The sequence below is a fragment of the Lontra canadensis genome, unplaced genomic scaffold (genome assembly GCF_010015895.1).
Source record: "Lontra canadensis isolate GAN:19392208 unplaced genomic scaffold, GSC_riverotter_1.0 scaffold155, whole genome shotgun sequence".
Taxonomy (NCBI): Eukaryota; Metazoa; Chordata; class Mammalia; order Carnivora; family Mustelidae; genus Lontra; species Lontra canadensis.
The window spans coordinates 2,513,362-2,535,560 of NW_022631149.1; the positions used below are offsets into that span (position 1 = coordinate 2,513,362).

Below are 22,199 nucleotides of genomic sequence, written 5' to 3' on the forward strand. Positions count from 1 at the left end.
TGAAGTGCCCCCTTATCACCACCAGGCCCCACTGGGGACTCTTGAGAAGAAGTCTTGGAGCTTCACCAGTGCCAAGCCCAATTCTAATAATGATAATGACAACTCACTTTTACTGAGGGCTTTACTCTGCTTTAATCTGTATTTTTCCTTCCTTTTGCTAGCTTTGGGTTTTGTTTGCTCTTCTCTTTCCCATTCCTTCAGGTGAAGGGTTAGGTGTTTAGGTAATTGGTTTGAAGTCTTTCTCCCTGCCAGGCAGGGGGTGCCCTTCGTAGATGCATGTCATGCAAACCTTGCGACGATTCTTTGAAACACCTGCTCCTTCCAGATGCGGAAGATCAGGTCTGAGAGATGACATGACTGGCCCTAATTTCCCCGCTGGCCTAGCAAGTGTCTGAAAGGTCTGCTTGCCTGTGAAGCCCATGTTCTTAAGCCCTGCACACTCCTGTCTCCTGACTGTAAGAGCCAGGAAGGGGGGGAATGTCCCATACTCAAGGACTTTAAAGGCAACAACCAGAAGAGAGGGTGTGCCTCCTTCCTTAAGAAGGGCTGCAGAGGGAGCGCCAGGTCTGTGAGCAGTAAGAAGACTGCTTTGCAACCTTTGCAGTCTCTTAAATTACTCAATTCAATTTGATTCCACAAGAAGGTGTTCACAACCTGCCAGTACTTCTTATGTATTTGTTCTCAAACAAAAAGAACATACAACGTCTCGGAGGGCCATCTAGGCACCCACATTCCTAACACTTCAGATAAAAGAGCAGGTGAAAATCTGGTAGGGAATAAAACACAGCTCAGCCTTGGTATTTCTAACAAAATGATATGCTGGAATTTCCTCTCCCACAATCTTCCAGCTGCTCAGAAAGTCACATAATGCATTATGGATCCTGCCCCTTCGAGAACCCCAGACATTGGCCATTTCCATACTTGCTCAGTGTCTGTGCAGCACTGGGATGGGGGGGTCAGGACTCTTGACTTAATGCTATCAACCACCATATCATTTAGGGTTGTGACCTTGGCACTTAAGGGAAGTCTCCCATGCAAAGGTCGATCTGGCGGTGGCTGGCTTAGGTTCCATTGACACCCTACCCTGTCTTCAGCCCTGTTTCTCAGAAGAGGGACTATGGAAAAGGCCAAAGATGTGAGGACTGGGCCCAAACCAGCCATTTAAGAAAACTTGTCTTTGGGCTGTTGTGACTTTCCTTAGCCCCCTCTTCGTTGTGAGAGGAAATGTGCCCAGAATCTTTACCTTTAATCTTCATCCCCCCACTTACCCCCAAATCATCTTTCTAGAGCAATGGCATGTCTCTGTTATGAGAGTCTCTCTGTGGCTGGGACTAAGAGAAGAGGGCGAGCAGGAGGCTTCCAGGACACAGGCTTCCCCTTTCTGCAGGCGAGAAATAACCCTCTAGCATTTGGTCATGTGGCAAGAGAGTGTCGCTGTGGAGACAAGCAAAAGCTGGTCCTCATGTTCAAAACCGAGGACTGGAAGCGACTTTTCCTGTTGTAGTGCGAGAGGACCATAGTCTGCTGACCTAGGGGCTGCCTTATAGCCATAAGATTGGTCCCATTGGTCACCATCTCAGCATTTGCTTGTTGACCCTCCATGGATAATGTAGCCCGTGGAACTTTCACATGCAGTATAGACCAGAGTGAGAGATAGGGGGTCTTACAGACATGTCACGAATAAGCCCCAGTTACCTTTTGCCAAATGCAAACTAATCAGCTCCTCAATGGAAAAGGGTCTCCCCCGCTTGTGTGGCCTTCTCAGTTACTCAGGGATATCTGGGTATCATCCCGCCCACAAGCTGAGAGAAGGAGGAAGGGAGCTGCTTAGGGTTTTCTCCCTGGCAATGCTTCCTGCTCCCCGCTGCGAGATTTCTAGATTAGAGCTCCATATGGGTCTAACTGAGCAATGGTTAGGGTTATCCAGAGGTGAGACAGTTCTAAGCATAGACCCTTCTCCCTGTTGAGGCAGGCACAAAGAAATGGAATATCTTAAAGCCTGGGATATTGGGAAGACTGGGTTTTGAAGTCAACACATCTGGGTCAGATTTCCAGGTCTACCATTTACTCTCTGGGGAAGATTGAGCAATTTCTTTAACCTCTCTGAGTTTTTTTCTATCCTCACAAGCAACAGTCTGAGGTATATGTTAATATTATACCCACTGTTGGTGGGGAAAGGAAGGCTCAGAGAGGTTAAGCAACCAGCCCAAGATCACAGAGCCAGTAAGTAGCAGAGCGAGGATTCAAGCATAGGTCTCTCCCACTCGGCTGTCATACTTGGCACAATTCCACTCTATTACCTCAGAGACCTTGGAGCCCCCAATCCAGATTCCACTTCTGGGCACATATCGTGGCACAGCTCCAAACATAAGTCCAGAAACACCTCCATGCACATCACTAGTCCCAGATCTAGGCAGAGTTCTGGAAGCTTGAGATCTCTGTAGAAGAATGAAAGAACATGGTGGTTGGAATGCTTGCACATTAACCAACAGTGGGATGTCACCATCCTAAAACTTAGCTCATTCTTGGGGCATGTCTAGTGAATATGGTAATGCCAGCCAACGCCTTGTGCTGGGCCCTAGGTCAACACATTGCGTATTTCTACATTCTCCCTTCTTTATGGTAGCCCTGTAGGGTAGAATCAGCTGGGGAGCAAGGCCAAATTGCCCACTCTTTGTTTTTTGGCAGTTGGGATGGGGGGTGGGGAGGATGAAAGAGGAGGGGTCTAATCAGGCACTGATGCTTGAGTTCATGGTTACCTGTCGAGGTCTGCCTCTCTGGCGCTCTGGAGAGGGGCAGATTCTATGCACTGATATTTCAGGCTCAGGATCCAACATGAAGATGCTGTCATGGGACAGGGCTTTGCTGCCCATGCTGCTCTTGGCCCTGAACAGGAAGGAAAAAGGTCTCATAAGAACAGCCCAAGGGCCGTAGGAACTGAAGACACGGGTATACCCATAGCATGACATACCAGACACCTCAGAAAGGAGGAAAGGAGGCACATGGGCTGACAGAGGTTTTCCATGAGATATTAAGTGAAAAAATAAGGAATAGTATGGTCTCATTTAATATATATAACCAAGGGCACCTGGGTGGTTCAGTCAGTTAAGCATCTGCCTTTGGCTCAGGCATGGTCCTGGGGTCCTGGGATCCAGCCCCGCACCGGGCTCCCTGCTCAGCGGGGAGTCTGCTTCTCCCTCTGTCCCTCCCCCCAGTTGTGTGTGCTCTCTCTATCTCGTTCAAATAAACAAATAATTAAATAAATTATATATATATGTGTGTATATATTATATATAATATATGTGTGTGCATATATATGTATATTACATACATATGTAGTTTATGTTCATAGATAGCCACCAAATAATTAGTGGCAGTTCCCTCTGGGGAATGGCACTAGGGGCCGGGGGGAGGAACCTTAATTTCCTACTTTATGTAATTCTGTATAATTTTGATTTTTTAAATTATCAACACATAGCTTCTTTATATAATGGTTTTGAGTTATGGTTTACATACCATACAATTCACCCATTTCAAGTGTACAATAGTGGCAACAGGAATGGAAAGGAAGTGGAATGGGAGGGGAGACCCTAAGTCTTTCTGTTATTAAGGTAAGAGTCATAAAGTATCTTTCACACCCAAATTTCTCTCTGGTGGTTTTGTTTTTATTTAAAATACCAAACATCTGCCCAGATACTGGAGACTCTCATTCACTAGATATTTTCCTCTTTCGCACAAGGGTTCTGGGATACATCTGTCTCATTTTCAAAGCCATCTTAGGCACCCATCCCCCCAACCCCCCAACCCAGCTTGCTAAACCCAGAAGGAAATACCTTCTGACTGGGAATTAAGCCAGGTTGATGACAGTTAAGTGCTAAGGCAAATCAGGGAAAAGTTAGGAACAAATGAAAAGCTGAAGGCACGAAAGACTCCTTTAGGAATGTGGGAATGTATTTTACCTGTTAAAAATTTCAACCAAAGACATCACAAGAAAAGGAAACTACAGACTAATATTTCTTACAAAATAGATGTAAGAATCTTCGATAAAATACTAATAATCTGAATCCAGCAACATAAAGAATTATACACTATTAACCAAGCAGAACTTGCAAGAAATGTAATGTTATCTTAATATGTAAAAATCAATGCAATACACTATATCAACAGAATAAAAACAAAAACCATGTAGTGATTTCAATAGATACAGAAAAAGCATTTGTAAAATCCAAATACATAATAAACACACTTATGATAAATACACTCAACCTTGACAGAGGACATCTGTGAGAAACTCTCAGTTAATGTCATGCTTAATGATGAAACACTGAATGTTTTTTCCCTCAGAGCAGGAAGAAAGAAGACGAGGTGTCTGCTGTTGCCACTTCAATTCAATACTGGGGGTTCTAGCCAGGGCAATTAGGTAAGAAAATTAAATAAAAGGCATCCATATTGGACAGGAAGAAGTGAAATTATCTCCAATCATAGATGACACAATCTTGTATATAAAACTCCTAAGGAATCCAATAAAAACTACTAGAACTAATAAATGAGTTCAGCAAAGTTGGAGGATAAAAAACCAATATACAACAATTGATTGTCTTTCTATATACTGGCAATGAAGAACCTGGAAATGAAATTACAAAAACACTTCCAATTTTCAACCTTTACAAATAACATCAAGAAGAATAAAATGCTTAGGAACAAATTTAATGAAAAGTGTGTAAAAATTATACTCTGAGCACTCTAAAACACTCATGAAAGAAAATTAAAGAAGAAAATCTAAGTAAATGAAAAAGCAACCTATGCTCAAGGCTCGAAAGACTCAATCTTGTCAAGATGGCAATAGTCCACAAACTGATCTACAGATTTAATGCGATTACTATTAAAATTCCAGCTGCCTTTTTAATTTTCTTTGGCAGAAGTGGACCAGGATGATCTTTAAATTCATAGTGAAATGCAAGGGGCTACAAACTGATAAAACAATCTTGAAGAAGAACAAAGTTGGAAAACTCACACTTGCCAATTTCAAAACTTAATACAAAGCTGCCATAATCAAGACAGTGTGGTACTGGCATGAGGACAGATATATAGATCAATGGAATAGAACTAAGAGTCCAGAAATCAACTCGTTCATCTATGGTTAATTGATTTGCAAAAAGGGTGCCAAGACTGTTCAATGGGGAAAGAAGAGTTTTTTCAAAAAATGTTGCTGAGAAAACTGGATAGATACATATAGGAGGGAGAAGTTAGATCCTATCTCATACCGTATATAAACACAAACTCAAGATGGATCAAAGACCTAAATAGAAGAGTTAAAACTCTGAGAAGAAAATATTGGGGGGGGTGTATCTTCATGACCTGAATTTGGCAATGGATTCTTAGACTATGACTCCAAAATCTTAAGCAATTGAAGAAAAAAATAAATAAATGGATTTGATCAGAATTAAGCTTTGAAGGATACTAGCAAGAAAGTGAAAGGACAACACACATAAAGGGGGGGAATCTTTTCAGATTGTATATCTTTTTAAAAAGATTATTTATTTATGTATTTCAGAGAGAGAGAGAGAGAGAGAACACGAATAGAGGGAGGAGGGGCAGAGGGAAAGGGAGGAGCAGACTCCCCCCTCCAATCAGGAAGCCCAATGTGGGACCCAATCCCAGGACCCTGGGATCACGACCTGAGCTGAAGGCAGATGCTTAACTGACTGAGCCACCCAGGAGACCCTGCAGATTATATATTTGATAAAGGATTCATATTTAGAATACACGAGGAACTCTTAAAATTCAATAATAAAAAGATAAATAACCCAATTTTTTAAATGGGTGAAGGATCTCAATAGATATTTCTCTAGAGAAGATATACAGATAGCCAACAAGCATATGAAAAGATGCTTGACCATTCATTAGCCAATCAGGAAATATAAATCCAAAACATAATGAGATGCTCCTTTAGACCCATCAGAATGGCTAGAAACAAAAACTCAGATAGTAACAAGTGTTGGCAAGGTTGGGGAGAAACAGGAACCCCCATGCACTACTGGTGGAAATGTAAAATGGGGCAGGCATTTAGAAAAACCATTTAATGGTTCTTCAAAAACTTGAGCCTTTAATTACCATATGACCCAATACACTCCTAGGTGTATACCCAAGAGAAATAAAAACATATATCCGTCCAAAAACTTGTACGCAGATGTTCATAGCAGCATTCTCCATAATAGCCAAAGGATAGAAACACCTAAGTATCTATCATCTGATGAACAGATAAAACGTGGTGTATTCATACTCTGGAATACTATTCAGCAGTATGAAGAAATTATCTATTGGACTCATGCTACCACCTGGATGACCTTGGAAAACAAAAACATGCTTAGGGAAATAAGCCAGTCACAAAAGACCACATACTGTATGATACCATTTATAGGAAGTATCCAGAATAAACAAATTGAGAGAGACAGAAACTAGATAAGTGATCACCTTGGGGTGAAATGGGGATAGGGAAGAATGGAGGCTGATTGCTAATGGGTCCACGATTTCTTTTATGGAGGGGTGGAAATGTTTTTAAATTAGATAAAATAATTGTTTGAAATTTCATATACTTTTTTGGTATATATTACCTTCATTATGAAACATTTACTGTAATACATATAGGTTAGTGCTTTAGAAAATAATCTTTTTTTTCTCCCCTAAGTAAGGCTCCATGCCCAACATGGCACTTGAACTCATGACCCTGGGATCAAGGGTTGTGTGCTCTACTGAGCCAGCCAGGAGCCCCTAAAAAATAATCTTTTTTTTTTTTGAGGGAGAGAGCAAGAATGAGTGGCAGGGCAGGGGGCAGAGGGAGAGAGAGAATCTTAAGCAGGCTCCATGCCCAGTGTGGAGCCTGTCCCAGGGCTCAATCTCACGACCCTGAGATCATGACCTGAGCTGAAATCAAGAGTCCAACATTCAACCGACCGAGGCACCCAGGTGCCCCCCTAAAAAACAATCTGTAAATGGTACCCAGAGTAGCAGCTCGGGCTCTATAGGACCAGTACCCACCCGATCATCGTGAGCTCATCTGACTGTGGGACGTGTGCATGGCTAGATCTGATCACAACACACTCTGAGGACAATCTGGTGTTATGGGGATTAAAATGGCACCCATACTAAGGTGGCTTGTAGGTCCACAAGAAGAGAGGAGGCAGATGCCTTTGTATTACCCACTTTTTCCCTATAAAACTCTGCTACCCAGGTGGCTCTGGTGGTGAGGGCAACATGCTCTGTCTTATCAAAATGGCAGTCCTGCAGAAAATTCACAGGACTCTTACTAAATGCTTAATGATGACACAAGACTGATGCGGCATTGAGAGAGCAAAGTTCCCAGACCCTCTCTAGACACACTTTCCCTCATTTTGTGCACAGAGATGCTGTCATTCACTGTTGCTCTATGACCTGCCAGCTCAAATCAGGCCTGGGACCAGTATCGTGGTCCCACAGATGTCCCAGCCTTAGGACCATCTGTGACTACCTGGCCTCCCCTGCTTTGGGCAGAAAATCTGCAAGGAAATCTTGGGCCATGGGTGGGCTTAGAAACCGTCATTTCCAGCCAGAGTGCGGCTGCTGAAGTGGCTCTGTAGAGCTAGACCCTCCCTAAACCAAGGATTCCTGTAGCTCTGGCTGTGGCCATGTTTGTCAGAAACTGAATTGCCCACCCGCTGAACCTATCTAACACCTACCAATTGGCTTCCTGGGGGGACAAGAGGAAGAAAATGCATCTAAAACTCCAAACAAAACCTTGGCCTTAATTAAAGGCAATAAAGTGCATCATGTCAGCACCCATTTAAAAAAAAAAATCAAGGGCACCTGGGTGGCTCAGTTGGTTAAGCGATTGCCTTCGGCTCAGGTCATGATCCCGGAGTCCAGGGACGGAGTCCCACATTGGGCTCCCAGCTCCGTGGGGAGTCTGCTTCTCCCTTTGACCTTCTCCCCTCTCATCCTCTCTCTCACTCTCTCTCTTTCTCAAATAAATAAATAAAATCTTTTTAAAAATATCAAAATGGCTGCATGAGATCTCTCTACTTTATCAGGTAGGGCTTAATACAGACTTAGAAATGGATACTGGTCCTATCGTATAGGCGAGGGGAGGGCTGGCTTTACGTTTTGTTAGCTTCCACGGATAGAGGCTGATTTTTCTTCCCAACTGCTGAGTGACATTCTCCAGGGTTTTCCCCCTAACACGTGAAGCAAGTGACTGGGGTCAGGGGTAAATGTCAGAACTACTACATTATACTCTTAATTAATTTATGCTCCTTGCCCTCTCCCCCCTCAAAAAAAGACCTATTTCAGACACTTAGAAAAACACTCTTCCTCATGTATAAATTATTTCACACACTTCCATTCACCCCCTCCTCTCCTTCTTCCTGTCCCCCCACTCCCTCCTATCCTCCCCACAACCTGCAAGCTCTGCATGCACCTGCCTTCTTAGTGTGGAGAATGCATCAGAACCAATTGGCCACTTTGGAGGCAGAGGGACAAGTAGGAAGGGGGAAACCCAAAACTTTAGTGGAGATGGCCCTTGCCAATTCGTACAGACAACGCAGAGTAGACCCAAACTCCCCTCTACCCTCCTCCCTGCTCTGGTCTATATCATGGCATGATTTGTGAGGTATGATACAAGTCTCTCTGTCCCAAACCATCCCCCCACCAGCAAAGCTATCTGAAATTACTCACAGCCAACCCACTTATGAAGGACCTCCTGAAGGAGGCCAAGGTGCTGTCAGGTTTGCTGACTGTCCCATTTCCAGCAGCACAGGTGAGCTCGGTGGGCAGCACAGATAAGTCTGGAATGTTCGGGCCAGGCGAACAGGCCAAAGGGGAACTGTGCAGAGGGGGAAGCTGATGCAACCAGGAATACCCGGGGGTACTGGATGGTCAGATACGGAAATGGGCGCATCACAGATGAAAAGTGGGACAGCGGTGGCCGAGAAACGGTCTTCCCCATTCTGGGACCAGTTAGAGCATCTTCCTCTCCCCACCCCCACCCCCACAATCCGCCTGTCTCCTGGGTTGTTGCCTGATCCTTTCTTTGTTTGTTTTTACAGTAACACAAGTGATTTCAGGCTAGACTGGCTTCAGCATCTGATATCTGAATCCCACATTAGGAGAAGGAATTGCAGATCTATAGTCTGAGGGCCGGGCAGGCAAACCAGGCCTGGCTGCCTATAGGAGGCAGGTTGCCTTTATTGTAATGAATGGAGGGAGGCCTCCAGCTCCTCGTTAGGGAGACACCTCGTGGGTCAAGTTCCTTCAGCTCTGACACAGGAGGGCCACCCTGGTCTGTCTGTAGCCAGTACTCTCGGGGTCAATGTCCTGCAGCTGCCCACCTACTGAGCCACATGCCCCAATAATAAGCATTGGCGTGAGCATGGAGAAAGGCCCCCAGGCCCCGGCCACCCCGGGCAGTGACTGCCACCCACTGGCCCTTACCTGGTCTCGGCACGCTGACCTTCCCGAACCGGCTTCAGAGAAGAGATGTTAATACTGCCGCTGGACAAGCTTGGCTTCAGCCTCCTCCCTCCCCGGGCACCTTCCGGCTCTTTCTTCTTCTTCTTGCCAAAAAAGTTCTTGAAGGCTTTGAATTTGGATTTCTTCTTTACTGGAAGTTAAGGAACAAAAGCGAGGCAGAGTGTGACAGTAGAAGGGAAGATGGGGAGGAAATGGGGCCTTTGGGACAGGAACAAGGACCGTGATCCCAGGTGGCCTGCAGACTTGGTTCTCGTTCCCCCCACCCCGCCCTGCCCCATACCCTTTCCTGGGCCCACAACACCGTGACACCATGCGTGTGGCCTGCTCCCTTTTTTATAATTCCATAGGACCAAGTGTCTGAGTTTCTGGGGGAGATTTCCTGACCCAAGAAATTCACTCATCTACAGTAATTACTGAGCCCACCTAAGCAGAGGTCACCCCCCTGATTTCACATGAGCTTCTACATGCAAGAAAGCCCCTCAGGACCCCTGGAGTTGCAGGTGGGATCTGGGACTGGTCAGATTTGTGTGCTGAAAGGATGCAGATCTACGGGGTAAGGGCTGTCCGGTGCAGTCAGGGAAGCCGTCCTCAAGGAGGGGATTTGGGAGCAAGGGAGAGGGCTTGGAATTGGGAAGAAAGGGCCATGGGGCAAAGAAGCTGCCCGTGCAAAAGGCTGACAGAATCAGATACCAAAGTGTTTTGCAAAGAGTGCGTGCATGCATGCGTGAGTGACTGTGTGCATGTGTGAGTGCGTGTGTGTCTGCATGGGTGCGTGCATGCATGCGCCATGTGCACTGTGTGTGTTCTTTCATTATTGCTGTTTTGTCTGGGTTAGCTACCACCCTCTGCACTTGTAAATAATTGCAAGTTTGCTCCATCTGCGTGAACCACCAGGGCAGAAGTGAGGCATGGGAGTTTTAAATGTTCCTAAGGATCTGTTAGGGCATTTCTTAGTTTCCTAACAAGCACATGTGTCTTTAGTGGGGCTCAGCAGAAGAGGGACGAGGAGAGGGGAGCGCGTATTGCATTCTTCTGAGGGAAGAAGTCAGCTCTGACTGCTTTCACATGCAATAATTTACCAGCGTAGGTGTCTCGTCCAAATTCCCAACAGTCTGGTCTCTGAAAGGCCTCTTGCCAACACAGCAATGCTGCACTGGCAGGCAACGGCCCAGGCAAGGGAGTTGTCAATGGGGCAGCCTTTACAAAGGTTCAGCGGTGTAACAGAGAGTACCACCCAAGAGTCAGAACAGTTTGGAATCCTCGACTTGGCTCTACGAACAATTAGCTCAGTGACTTTGGGTAAGTCATTCAACCTCCTGGAAGGAAGCAGGGCAATGAAGGGATCACACAAATCAACATCTCCCAAAGTGTGTTCAGAGAGCTATTATTGGTCTATTGAATGACAAAGGGATCTGTAGGCCAGTCATTCTGAAAAATGCTGGATTAAGCAAAGTTTAGGTCTCTGCTTTCCAATAAGACTTTTCTGGAACTTCAATATGCCTGTGTGAATAGTAATGCTCTAAGATACTGGGCATCCATGTTGTCTCCGAAAATCATGTCAGCAAAATATCTGGCAAAACACACTTTGGGAAATGCTGAACTAGGGTTCCTTCTAGCTTGGAATCCTATGGCCTATGAGAAAGGTTTCTACACTTCAAGGCCTACCTTCAGTCCAATGTCCACCAATCACATCCATCTATCCATCCATCTATCCATCCATCCATCCATCCATCCATCCATCCATCCACCAGTCCATGAATCCATCCATACATCCATCCATATATCCACCCACCAATCCTTCCATCTATTCATCTATTCATCCATCCATCCATCCATCCATCCATCCACCAATCCATCCATCTATCCATCCGTCCATCCATCCATCCATCCATCATCCATCCATCCATCCATCCATTCATTCACTAGTCCAACCATCCATTCACCATCCCATCCATCCATCCATCCACCCACCAATCCATCCATCCATCCATCCATCCATCCACCAATCTATCCATCCATCCTTCCATCCATCCATCCATTCACCAGCCCATCCATCCATCCATCCACTCACCAATCCATCTATCCATCCATCTATCTATCCATCCATCCACCAATCCAACCATCCATTCATTTATCCACCCACCAATCCATCCACCAATCCTTCCATCCAACAAATATTTAAGACCAATGAGGAAGGAATAAGATACAGTTCCCTGTCTTAGCTACTGTCCCCCACATCAAGGCTGTAGGCAGGCCCTTCTTCACATCCCTTCAGCAACCAGCACCATGAAAGGCATACACCCAAGGGACATCTGTCAATTCCCTTAAATTGAGGTCACCAAGCAGAGTCATCCTTAAGCATCCAATAATTTAAACACTGGCCCTTGTCAGGGTTCATATAAGTTGTAAAAAGTGTAGGTAAAGAGCTTAGCATAGGATCTGGCATGGTGCAAGTGCTAGTAACTGTGAGCTAGTACGAGGGAATCAATAATTACTCATTTCTTTAAAAAATTGTTTGTTTGTTTGTTTTCACATAAACTCAAAGCCCAATATGGGGCTTGAACTCACAGCCCTGAGATCAACACGTTGCATACTCTCTCCACAGAGTCGACCAGGTGCCCCAATAATTACTTGTTCATTAAGACCAGAATCAATTATATCTGGACAATTGGTCTATCAGTTCTATTTATCTATAGATAAGGAGAAGCAGCCCCGTATCTATCAATCAATAGTGATCTGTACAGTATAATGATTAGAAGCAGAAGCTGGTGTGGGGTGGGACAATACAAGAAGACAGAGGACTGTGTGCTTGATAATCTCTGCTTAAGTAATTCCTGTTTGGGATGAGTTGGGCCATTTCTCATCTACCAGGATGTATCTAAATAGGGTCATGATGGGGACCAATTTGGCAATTCTATCTGCGGATAGAAAGATTAAAACACGAAGACACTGAAGGAAACATATTTTTTTCAAGTTTCCTTCTGTAATTTTTTTTTCAGGAAAAATTCAACTAATTTCTATAATGATAAATTATTTAGAAAGATGCTGGGGGTGGCTCAGAAATGATTGAGAGTTACTCTACTGTACTGATTGCTACAATCGAGTCTTTGCTGGAAAAGATTTATCAACTGGATATCTTGGGGGAAATGCCCTTATCTGCAGTATTTGCCTATTTCTCTGGTGTAAAAGTCCCTGCCAGTTTTCACCCAGAACCAATAAGATTTATTGATTCTTGACGTGTGGTCTCCTTCCGGTTTTCTAAAAGAGGAACAACTTTATGCTCAGAGTGTTTAGAAACATATTGGTTGTTGCCTCTCTTGCTTCAAAATCCCCAACTAGATGGGAGGAGGGCAAACCTGCTTTTCACAAACCAGCAAAGGCAGAGAGGAGAGCATCAGCGGCTAGTAGCTGCACTTATGATGCAATCTACAAACATTTAATAACTGAATAAAAACACCTCTAATAAGCATTTGGTCTCTAAAACTGAATGTACCAACCATAATCATTGTATGGGCAGACAAAATTAGGCACCAACACCTTTTTATGTCCCTAAATCAGCAAAATGGCTAGTGACTTTAGAACTCTACCAGGGACTAGCATTAATGATGCATGTATTTCAATTTCCGTCCCCCTCTCCTCAGTTTTCTATTTTTGCTGACCAAAACCAACCTATTTTCCCATGAGGATCCAAAATACCTAAGTACTGTGTATCTCTTTCAACCGTGGGCATTAGAAGGAAAACAATGTTTCCATTCGTCCCTGTGGGATAGCTCTGAGTACTGGGACTAGACCAGGTTGGGGGGACAGGGTGCGGGGTAAGAGCTTTGTTGGCAGAGATGGTTTTGGCTTGGGAGATTCTGGAGCCCCATCCACATCAGACCCCATGTGTGGAGATGGGCCCTGAGAAGTAGCTACCAGTCCAGGAACGGTCCACACGTTATGTTTCCTGAAACCCCACTGAACTCTGAGACATTTGCCCTATATTGGAGAGTATGAATTGCCTTTCAAGCTCTCTTTTGCAAAAGGGGTGTCTTTAAATCATCAGCAGCTGAGCCCCGCCCAGGCTGGTTTTCAAAAGCTGCTGTAGTCCAAAAGGCTAGATAGACTTAAGCAGCAGGTAGACGTAGAGGTCGCAGCCCACATTTGTATCCAGCAATGTTTATGTAGGTCACCTCCACACTGGGGAACTTGTGCCCTCTTCCCCCGGCCCCGAGGCACTGCAGTAGTGGGCAGTGAGGTGCCCACTGCCAGCTTCTGGAATTTTCCTATAACAAAGCCACTGAATTCCCTGTCCAAGTCCAAGGACTACTTATTCCCAAACAGGCAGGAGCTCTCAACATCCTCATCCAATGAGGACAATGTATCACATGCCACAAAAAAACACAGTTAACTCTAATGAAGAAATCATCGCTGCTGGGTCGTATATTTGCTTATCCACCGCGCACACAGGCAGACCACCTGGATTTAACTTGATAGGCTTTAAAAATGCATCGTGTGACAGTGACTTTGTTCTCTTGCATCGCTGCTTAGAAAGAAAAAATTTCTAACTGGCCTTTCTCTCCATCAACCTCCAAATAGCCATACTATCCTCTGGCCAGCAACAACTAGCTCTAAAAACATACCCAACTGTCTGGGCTTTTAAACAACAAAATCTTGCAAACAGAGAAAAGGCATTTCCTTACCTTCACTCGTCATCAAGTCGTACTGCATTGCCTTCTTTTGTAGCCATCTGTCTAGCTCATATCCAAAACAATAGGTCAGTTGGTTTGGTAGGGGGCTGCCTTGGTGAAGAGGCCCATCATTGTTTTTTTTAAATCCATTTATTGATTGAATATTTGTGATATCTAAGGTCCCTCTCTCTCTGAGACCCAGTACTAAACAATGGTTGACACGGAAACGAAGACCCAGGCCCTGCCCTCAAGGATCCATGCCCCAGGTTCAACATCCCCCCCCACACACATCAGCTCCACATCAGCAGTAAAATCAGGCTCTAGGAAGCCACAAGAAGGTTCCATTTTGTTCTTCCAAATCAAGTCTTCCACATCATGCTCTACTTCAATAAAAATTGAAAATAGGGCGGCTGGGTGGCTCAGTGGGTTAAGCCTCTGCCTTTGGCTCCTATAATGATCTCAGGGTCCTGGGATCGAGTCCCACATCGGGCTCTCTGCTTGGCAGGGAGCCTGCTTCCTCCTCTCTCTCTGCCTGCCTCTCTGCCTACTTGTCATCTCTCTCTGTCAAACAAATAAATAAAATCTTTTAAAAAAAATTGAAAACAACCCCGCAAACTGTTGCGTTTAGTCCTGTCTTTAAATTCAAATTAAAGTCTTATTTTATGCCTGATGGTTCCTTTGCAGTGGTGGGGATGAGGGATGTCAATGAGGTTTATCATTGTCTAGTGACTTTTGCCTCACTGAACTGATATTCACTCACAGTCACATATCAGTCCTAAGTGGCCCCAGAATTTAGGGAATGGGCACACGTCTGAGTAAATTTTACAAAAAGAAGTTTTGTAAATTGAGTCCCACTTAATAGAGGCCTACGGTGACATCTTTTGTTTGTATTCCCTCTTTATTCTTCAAACCACAAATTTGTTGGTTAAATCTGGATTATATCTACAGTAAAACCTCAGTCGAATCTCTCAGATCATGGTTCTGCTCCAATTTTTTTTGCTGATTAAGCAGAAATACTTTTCCTGCCTTAGTAAGTAGAAACTGGTAACCATCCCCAAAGTAGATTACAGGGCTTCAGACAAACCTTGTGACATCAGAGATGGATCCCCCCAAAAAAGAGACCAAAAAATTGCAAAGTAAATGCAGACTGAGTCTAATGTTATTAGAAATTTGATAGTAACTTGCTTGCTTGTGACTTCATTTTTTTCCTAGGAGTTAAACACAGTAAACAAATCAAGTTCTAGTTGGCAAGATTCCACTGGGCTACTTACCCTCATCGTTGGCCTCCAGAACTTCCAGACTTCCAGAAACCTCACTAAGGGATTCAGCCATAGTAGGATCACTAAAGGAAAATATTGAGTGAAAAAGCAAAAGATCATCCTTGATATCCTGGGCATAACACACTCATTTTACCTCACTCCTTATCCTTCCATTAGATTCTTAAACCATTCAAGGAAAACCAGACAAAAAGAATTGCCATGAGAGAGAATTACTCTTCTTTAAAAAAAGATCATGACTTCATGTATATGAAATGTCTAGAACAGGCAAATACACAGACATATACATGCAAGAATTCATCACTGCATCATTTTAAATAGCCAAAAATTGGAAGCCATCCAAGTGACCATCAAAAGGCTAATTCTCCCATTACTCTGATTCTACGTCATGGGAGAATCACCCATCTCCACCAGTACAGATAATCGATTAAGCATCAACTGTAAATTTTCTCCTCAATCTAACCTTCTAGCAAAAGCTTGGGGGTGGCTGACAGGTCTAGGGAAACCTGTCTGTGGATAACCAGATCATTAAAAATCAATATTGAAATTTTTTATGGGAGTTTATGCGGATTGGGGAGGGGGAATCTGAGCAGCACCCTAGCCCAGACAAAGGATGCTATATTCATGGGAAGCTGTAGAGAGGCGGGCAGAGTCTGGCCTCATAAGAAATCCCCCAAGGGTCTTGATCTGACTAGCTGAAGGTCCATCAAGTGGGGGTTAGGTAGTTTCTGGAGCCCCTTCCCCACCCCTGATCTGCTCAGCCCCCAGACATAGTCAAACTGCCATTGCTGTCTCATGGATGGATTCCAGGCAGGTCCTGTCCTGCCCCCAGCCACATGCACCCCCACCCCCCACCCATACATCACCGGAAGTAGAGAGGGATGCCCGTGGGCTCTGAGGTTAAGGCCAACTTGAGAGGTCACCAGCAAGAGTGACTGAGGCCTTGGAAAGCGAATGCTTCCAAACCACGGTGAGGGCTGAGAGGGCCCTGCTGTCAAGATGGCTACAGACCCTCTCACTTTGAAATCCTGTGATTTCCCAGGGTGTGTGTTCTTTCTTACCGTGGTGAGTAATAAACCCAACTCGTTCGATGACAGGTGTGTCTCGGCCGGCCCTGGCTGAAAAGTATTGATACTATGTTCAAGTCACTCAAACTCTATGAACCAATATCACAGTTCTGCCTGCAGATGACTTAATCCCAAGCCCATACAACGCTCACAAATTCTCTCTCTCTCGCTCTCTCTCTCACACACACACACACACGCACACACACATTCCACCTGGAGATTTGGGAGGAGCAAAGTAATGGAGAAATTCAGAATTGCCTCAGAAATTCCAAGGGAGGACTGGAGAATTCCTTGGGCCAGAGGCAATTCACATCATGGGTGAGTTCCTGGGCCAGTTTAAAAACATACCAGCACCCCGCCCCTCCAAAACTAAAGAAGGCTTTTTAGACACTGGGGAAATAAACTCTTTCTGAGCTTTGGAGAAGTCCATAGAAAAGGAGCATGTTTTCCAAATTACCAGGCCGTGGTCCTGGTTATTGTCCTTAACCCAACACTGGTGGGAGCAGAAGACAGCAAAGCAACAACCAAAGAGAAAAGTATAGAAGCCAAGAGGGAGAACAAAGAAGAGGACATCTTGGCAGTATCCGAATCCCTTAGAGCACTTAATAGAATTTCTCGATTTGACTAACCCTCAAGGGTAGACCGTCTCCCATCCTTCCTGGCACCCTTGCCTCACCCTCTAAAGTGAATCCCAAGGGCCCTGTAGACAACACCACTATCAGCTGAACTGTCTCCCTGTCTCAACCACCCAACCAACAAACCACCACAGCGAAACACACATGCCTCCCCTTGATTTGAAATTCTCTTCCCATTACCACCCCATTTCTCCCTGTCTCTTTTAAGGAAAACTTAAAAGTTGTGTCATCTATACTTACTATCCTTATGTCTTCACTTCTCAGTCTCCTGGGCTCAGAGAGTGAATTCAGGCTTCCAACCCAAACTCCTTCCAAAGGACTCTACCAAAAGGGTTCTTACTGAATGCCACAGCGGGTTCCCAGACTTCCCAGCAACATGTGACACTCCCTCTTTTTTGTATAATTTTATCACTTTGCCTTTTTGACCGTCATACTCCCTGATTTTCCTCCAACCTCATTGGCTGATTCTTCTCAAAATCCTTTGCTTTATCTTTCTCCTCTCCCTGGATCTGAAATGTTGTAGCCCTTAAAGCCTCTGTCCTTGGCCCTCTTTATCTGTGACCTCTTCCTTGGTAGAAACCTGAACATGAGCCACCACTGCAAGCCACATGTGCCATTGCAGAATTCCTAGTTAGTCACATTTAAAAAGCAAATGAAAACGGTGGGGGGGTGGTTACTTTGACCTCAGCAGAGCCCAAACATTATCATATTTTATTTAACTCAATAGAACCAAGATAGTAGTGACTCGACAGGTAATCATCATAAAACTAATAGCAAGGGGATATTTTACGTTCTTTTTAATTTTCGATGCTAAGTCTTTGAAATCCAGTTAGCATCTCACACATATGGCTCATCTCAATTCGAGCTGTTCAATTTCAAGTGCTCGACGGTCCCATGTGACTAGTAGCTACCACATCCTAAATGATCTCGTTCAGATTTGAAGTACCATCTATACACCTCTGTACTACATAGCCTCATAACCAACTGCCAAGCCAACATCTGCGTGGAACTCGTGCTTCCCCTCATACTCACTTTTCCCCCTACCCCAGTTTTCCCCAGCTCTGAAAAATGCCACTAACCAAATGCTCAGACTGAAATTTGGGAGCTCTTGATTCCTCTCTTTTCCATCCTATGCCACATCTAATCCAACAGCAAACCTTGGGAGTCCTCCTCCTTGGGAGGACCACGTATTTCTGGAATCCGGCCATCTCTGGCCCCATCTGAGCCACCATTATCTGGTTGCTGCTTCGTGGCAATGACCTATCCATCTCCCGGCTTCCATTTTTGCCTCCTTACTTTCCACACGGTGGCCATGTTAGTCCTACCAGCCCCCTGCTAGAAACCCCCCAGTGGCTTGCCAGCATGCTCAAAGTCTCAGCTCCTTACCCACCCCCACCCCCGGACTTTATGTGATCTGGCCCCATGCTCGTGCCCCCCCTGACCACCAATCCTGCCACACCCCTCCTTCCTCCCTCTGCTGCAGCCTCACTGGCCTTCTCACCCAACATACCCAGCCCCTTTTGATCTCAGGACCTTTGCACTTGTTGCTCCCTTTGCCCAGAGGGCTCTTTCCCTGACTAGTTCCATGGCTGGTTCCTTTGTAGCTTTCAAGTCAGCTCAGATGTTCCCTCCCAGAGAAGACCTCCATGACTATCCTGGCTGGAGCCTACAGTTTCTCTCCATCACATGGTTCTTTATTAACACCTTTACAGCCCTCAGTGGTACTTAAAATCATATTCTATAGTAATTCACTTGTTTCTTGTCTGTCTTCTCTAGTAGAAGGTAAATTCCATAAGGTCAGGGACCTTGTGTATTTTGCCCATCACTGGATCTCCCAGCCCCTAAAACGGTACCCAGCACACAGCAGGCACTCAATAAATGTTTGGTGCATGAATGCCTCAATTCAGTAAAAGAAGGGGAAGTAACACAGGAGCCATCTTTGTGGTCAGAAATTTCTTAGAAGTAGAGGTGTGCTATAGGATCACTTATCCGGGGGGAGGGATCCCCTTGTTTTCCCAGCTTTGCAGGGCCTTCCTTTTCTCTTAGTGAGGTGGGGCCTGCTTCTAGGTTGTTTGTCTATGCAGAACCAAGCATGCTCAGGCCCCTCCTGTCCTCATTGTAGAGAATCCACTCCTACGTGTCCCAGCCACAAGAACCTTGGGTGTGGAGCCCTGTTCAGCTGGGCTAAGCCTAGAACCTCACAGAGGAAGCTTCAGGAACAGATATCCTGCCTCTTCCTACTTAACAGCCCTCCACCACGGGCAAAAGTCCTTTTTGCTTGCCTTCAGGCTGACCTTATTAACCAGAGCTTTGCTTCCCAAGTACCCCCCTCCACAGAGGCATCATTGTATTTCCTTTTTTTTTAAATTTTATTTATTTATTTGAGAGAGAGTGAGAGAGAGCATGAGAGGGGAGAAGGTCAGAGGGAGAAGCTCCCCATGGAGCTGGGAGCCTGATGTGGGATCAATCCTGGGATTCCAGGATCATGACCTGAGCCGAAGGCAGTCGCTTAACCAACTGAGGCACCGAGGCGCCCATTGTTGTATTTGTTTCATGTGTCTCAGGACAGCTAATATAAATCTAAGGTGTATTGGTTCCTTCATTATACCAAGCCTCTTTAAGAGTGGCCTTTGGGCCACCTCCTCTGCTCTGTACTTTTGTGTACGATACTTAGCAAAAACTGCTATCATTTCATTGGTATCTCAAAAAAGTCATAATGTTTGGTCTCAGATACCAGCTTGACCGTGAGCCTCCCTGGTTTCAACTAGTTCATCAACTTCCTGCTTCCGGCAGAATGGGAGCCAAGTCCTTGACTCTTGAAGTCCTCGGCAATCTGGTGTCCCCTGCCCCCCTTCCGTTGTACTAGAAGTCCACCCCCCACTCATACCCTCACATCCCGAATTACCTGTCATTCCCCAGATGCACCATATTCTGTCAAGTTCAGTGCTCTGTCCACTTGGCCTAGAACGTCAACTCTTTCATCCCCACATCCTTAAAATCCTACCCTTTCCTCCAGACCCAGCTCACAGGTCACTACCCGCGCCCCATGCTCATGGCCCTTTGTGCATGCTTCCATCCCACCTGATGTCTCCTTGAAGACAAGGACCATGTCTTGCCTCTCCAGATGTCACCAACAACTAGAACGAGGCCAGGTGCACGGGAGGCATGCGCTGCGTGTTTTTCTGGATGGGTGAACACAAGAGCAGAGAGTAGGGGGTGCTGCGCTGACAAACAGGAAATTGGTAGGGAAAGCAGTCCCCTTTTTTAAACACACTGGGACAATACAAAACACATTGTGGGTAAAAATCCCCTCAGCACGAAATCCACAAAAAAGCTGGCAAGTTGAATAGGGAAAGATGAAATAAAGGACATTTTTATCCAGTAAATGAGAGGCCTTCAGAACCACTTCCAGGGAGCGTAAAGTCATGTAATAACGGTTGTCAGGAAGCCTGACCCAGCAGGGATATAAAGTTTCATTATCGGTCATCATTTAAATGCTTACCTGCCCTTGGCCAACCCTGGAGGCTTAGGCCTCACAGTTCTCTTTTGCTTCTCAGACTGTCTGACTTGAGGGCTAAACAAGGGCTCTAGGCGGGAAAAAAAGGAGAGAAACCACAAGGGACTAATGCCTGTCTTCCAAGGTCGTTGAAATTTTTTAACTACAGCCTAGTTCAACTTCAAGGTTTCAGCAGATTTTGCTTGACAGCTTTGCCGCCTTCCCAGTGTGGAGAATGCTACGCCTCACTTTGTAGAAAATAATCTAGTAGGCTGAAACGCTTTTCAGAAGTAGAGTCTGTGGTGGGCAGAATTCTAAGTGGGCGTGCCCTGTCTGGGTGGGCCTAGCCTAATCAGGTAAGCTCTTTTTAAAAAGCGTGTCCAGAGGTCAGATAGAGAAGTCAGAGAGATTCAAAGCCATGGGAGACACTCTCCTGGTGGGTTGGAAGGAACAAACCGCTATGTCATGGGGTGTGAGGACCACGTGGCAGGGCCTAGCAGGTGGCCCCCAGTCACTGAGAACAAGCCTCGGAGGACCTCAGTCCTACCATCTCCAAAGCCTAAATTCTGCCATGCACCAGCCCATTCGGAAGAAAAGCTCTGACTTCAGATGAGTCCTCGGCCACAGCTGAAGCCCTGATGTACACATTGCCGGGACACCTGACTCCCGGACACCAGGAGGGGGTACATCCGTGTTGTGCGAGACCCTGAAATGCAGATGACTTGTTACACAGCAATAGAAAATGAATACAAGTCAGCTCTAGTTGAGGAAGGAGGCAGAAGTAGGGTAGGTTTAGAGCCACAGAAGATGAAACACAGAACTTGGTAAGCAGCCCTCGGGATTTTCTGCTCCCTTCCTCCAGCCCAGTTAGCTCTAGAACTTCTGCTTGCCTATATCCTGGGTGGAGGGAAACAATCCTGATGGCCATTTAGTCTGGCTCAGAGAGCCCTTGGCTAGAGAGCTGCTGGAAGCAGGAAGTGCCGCATGGCTTTAAAGGCGGGGAGCCTTAGGCCACCTTCAGTGACATCTTCAGTGACTTCAACAAAGCCATGCCTCTGAGTGCCCAAAGATGTAAGGAGGAAGACGGACGAGGGATAGACAGTCACTTCTCTACACTGCACACCCTCGCCTACCGGCGTATGACCGCCACAACTGTCAAAGAGATGTCTAAGCATGCTCTAGGAGACTCCTGCCGAGGACACCTGCTCTAGAAAAATTGTCACCCGGGCCTTTCTCCCACTCGAGGAGGCCAGAGAAAAATGCAAGCCTGCCACCCTCTACATCCCTACCATAGATAGGGAAGTCTATTTCAGGAATATCTCTTAGCACCCTGATCATCAGAGGAAAGATTCCCCCCCTTATCTTAGGGGGGCAGCTACAGCAGCTGCCCTGGATTGCAACTTCTCCTCCTCCTCCTCTTCTTCTTCCTTCTTCTTCCTTCTTCGTGCCTTGTCCTCCTCCCAGGCTTCCATTTAAAAGCTATTTATCTTGCCTCCATGTCTGCTTTTCCTCCCTCCCCATTGCACCCCACCGCCCCCCCCAAATAAACC

The 22,199-nt window shown here is 45.6% G+C and overlaps 1 protein-coding gene across 1 annotated transcript in view; it reads right to left on the reverse strand.

Annotated features, from left to right (window-relative positions):
* The window catches only part of KIAA1210 (KIAA1210 ortholog), a 67,486-nt gene that overhangs the window by 30,409 nt on the left and 14,878 nt on the right, over nucleotides 1-22,199 (reverse strand). The window contains 4 exon segments of the mRNA XM_032844780.1: nucleotides 2,301-2,438; nucleotides 2,760-2,886; nucleotides 9,466-9,634; nucleotides 15,446-15,516. Of these exon segments, the coding sequence (XP_032700671.1) occupies nucleotides 2,301-2,438; nucleotides 2,760-2,886; nucleotides 9,466-9,634; nucleotides 15,446-15,516 (505 nt within the window).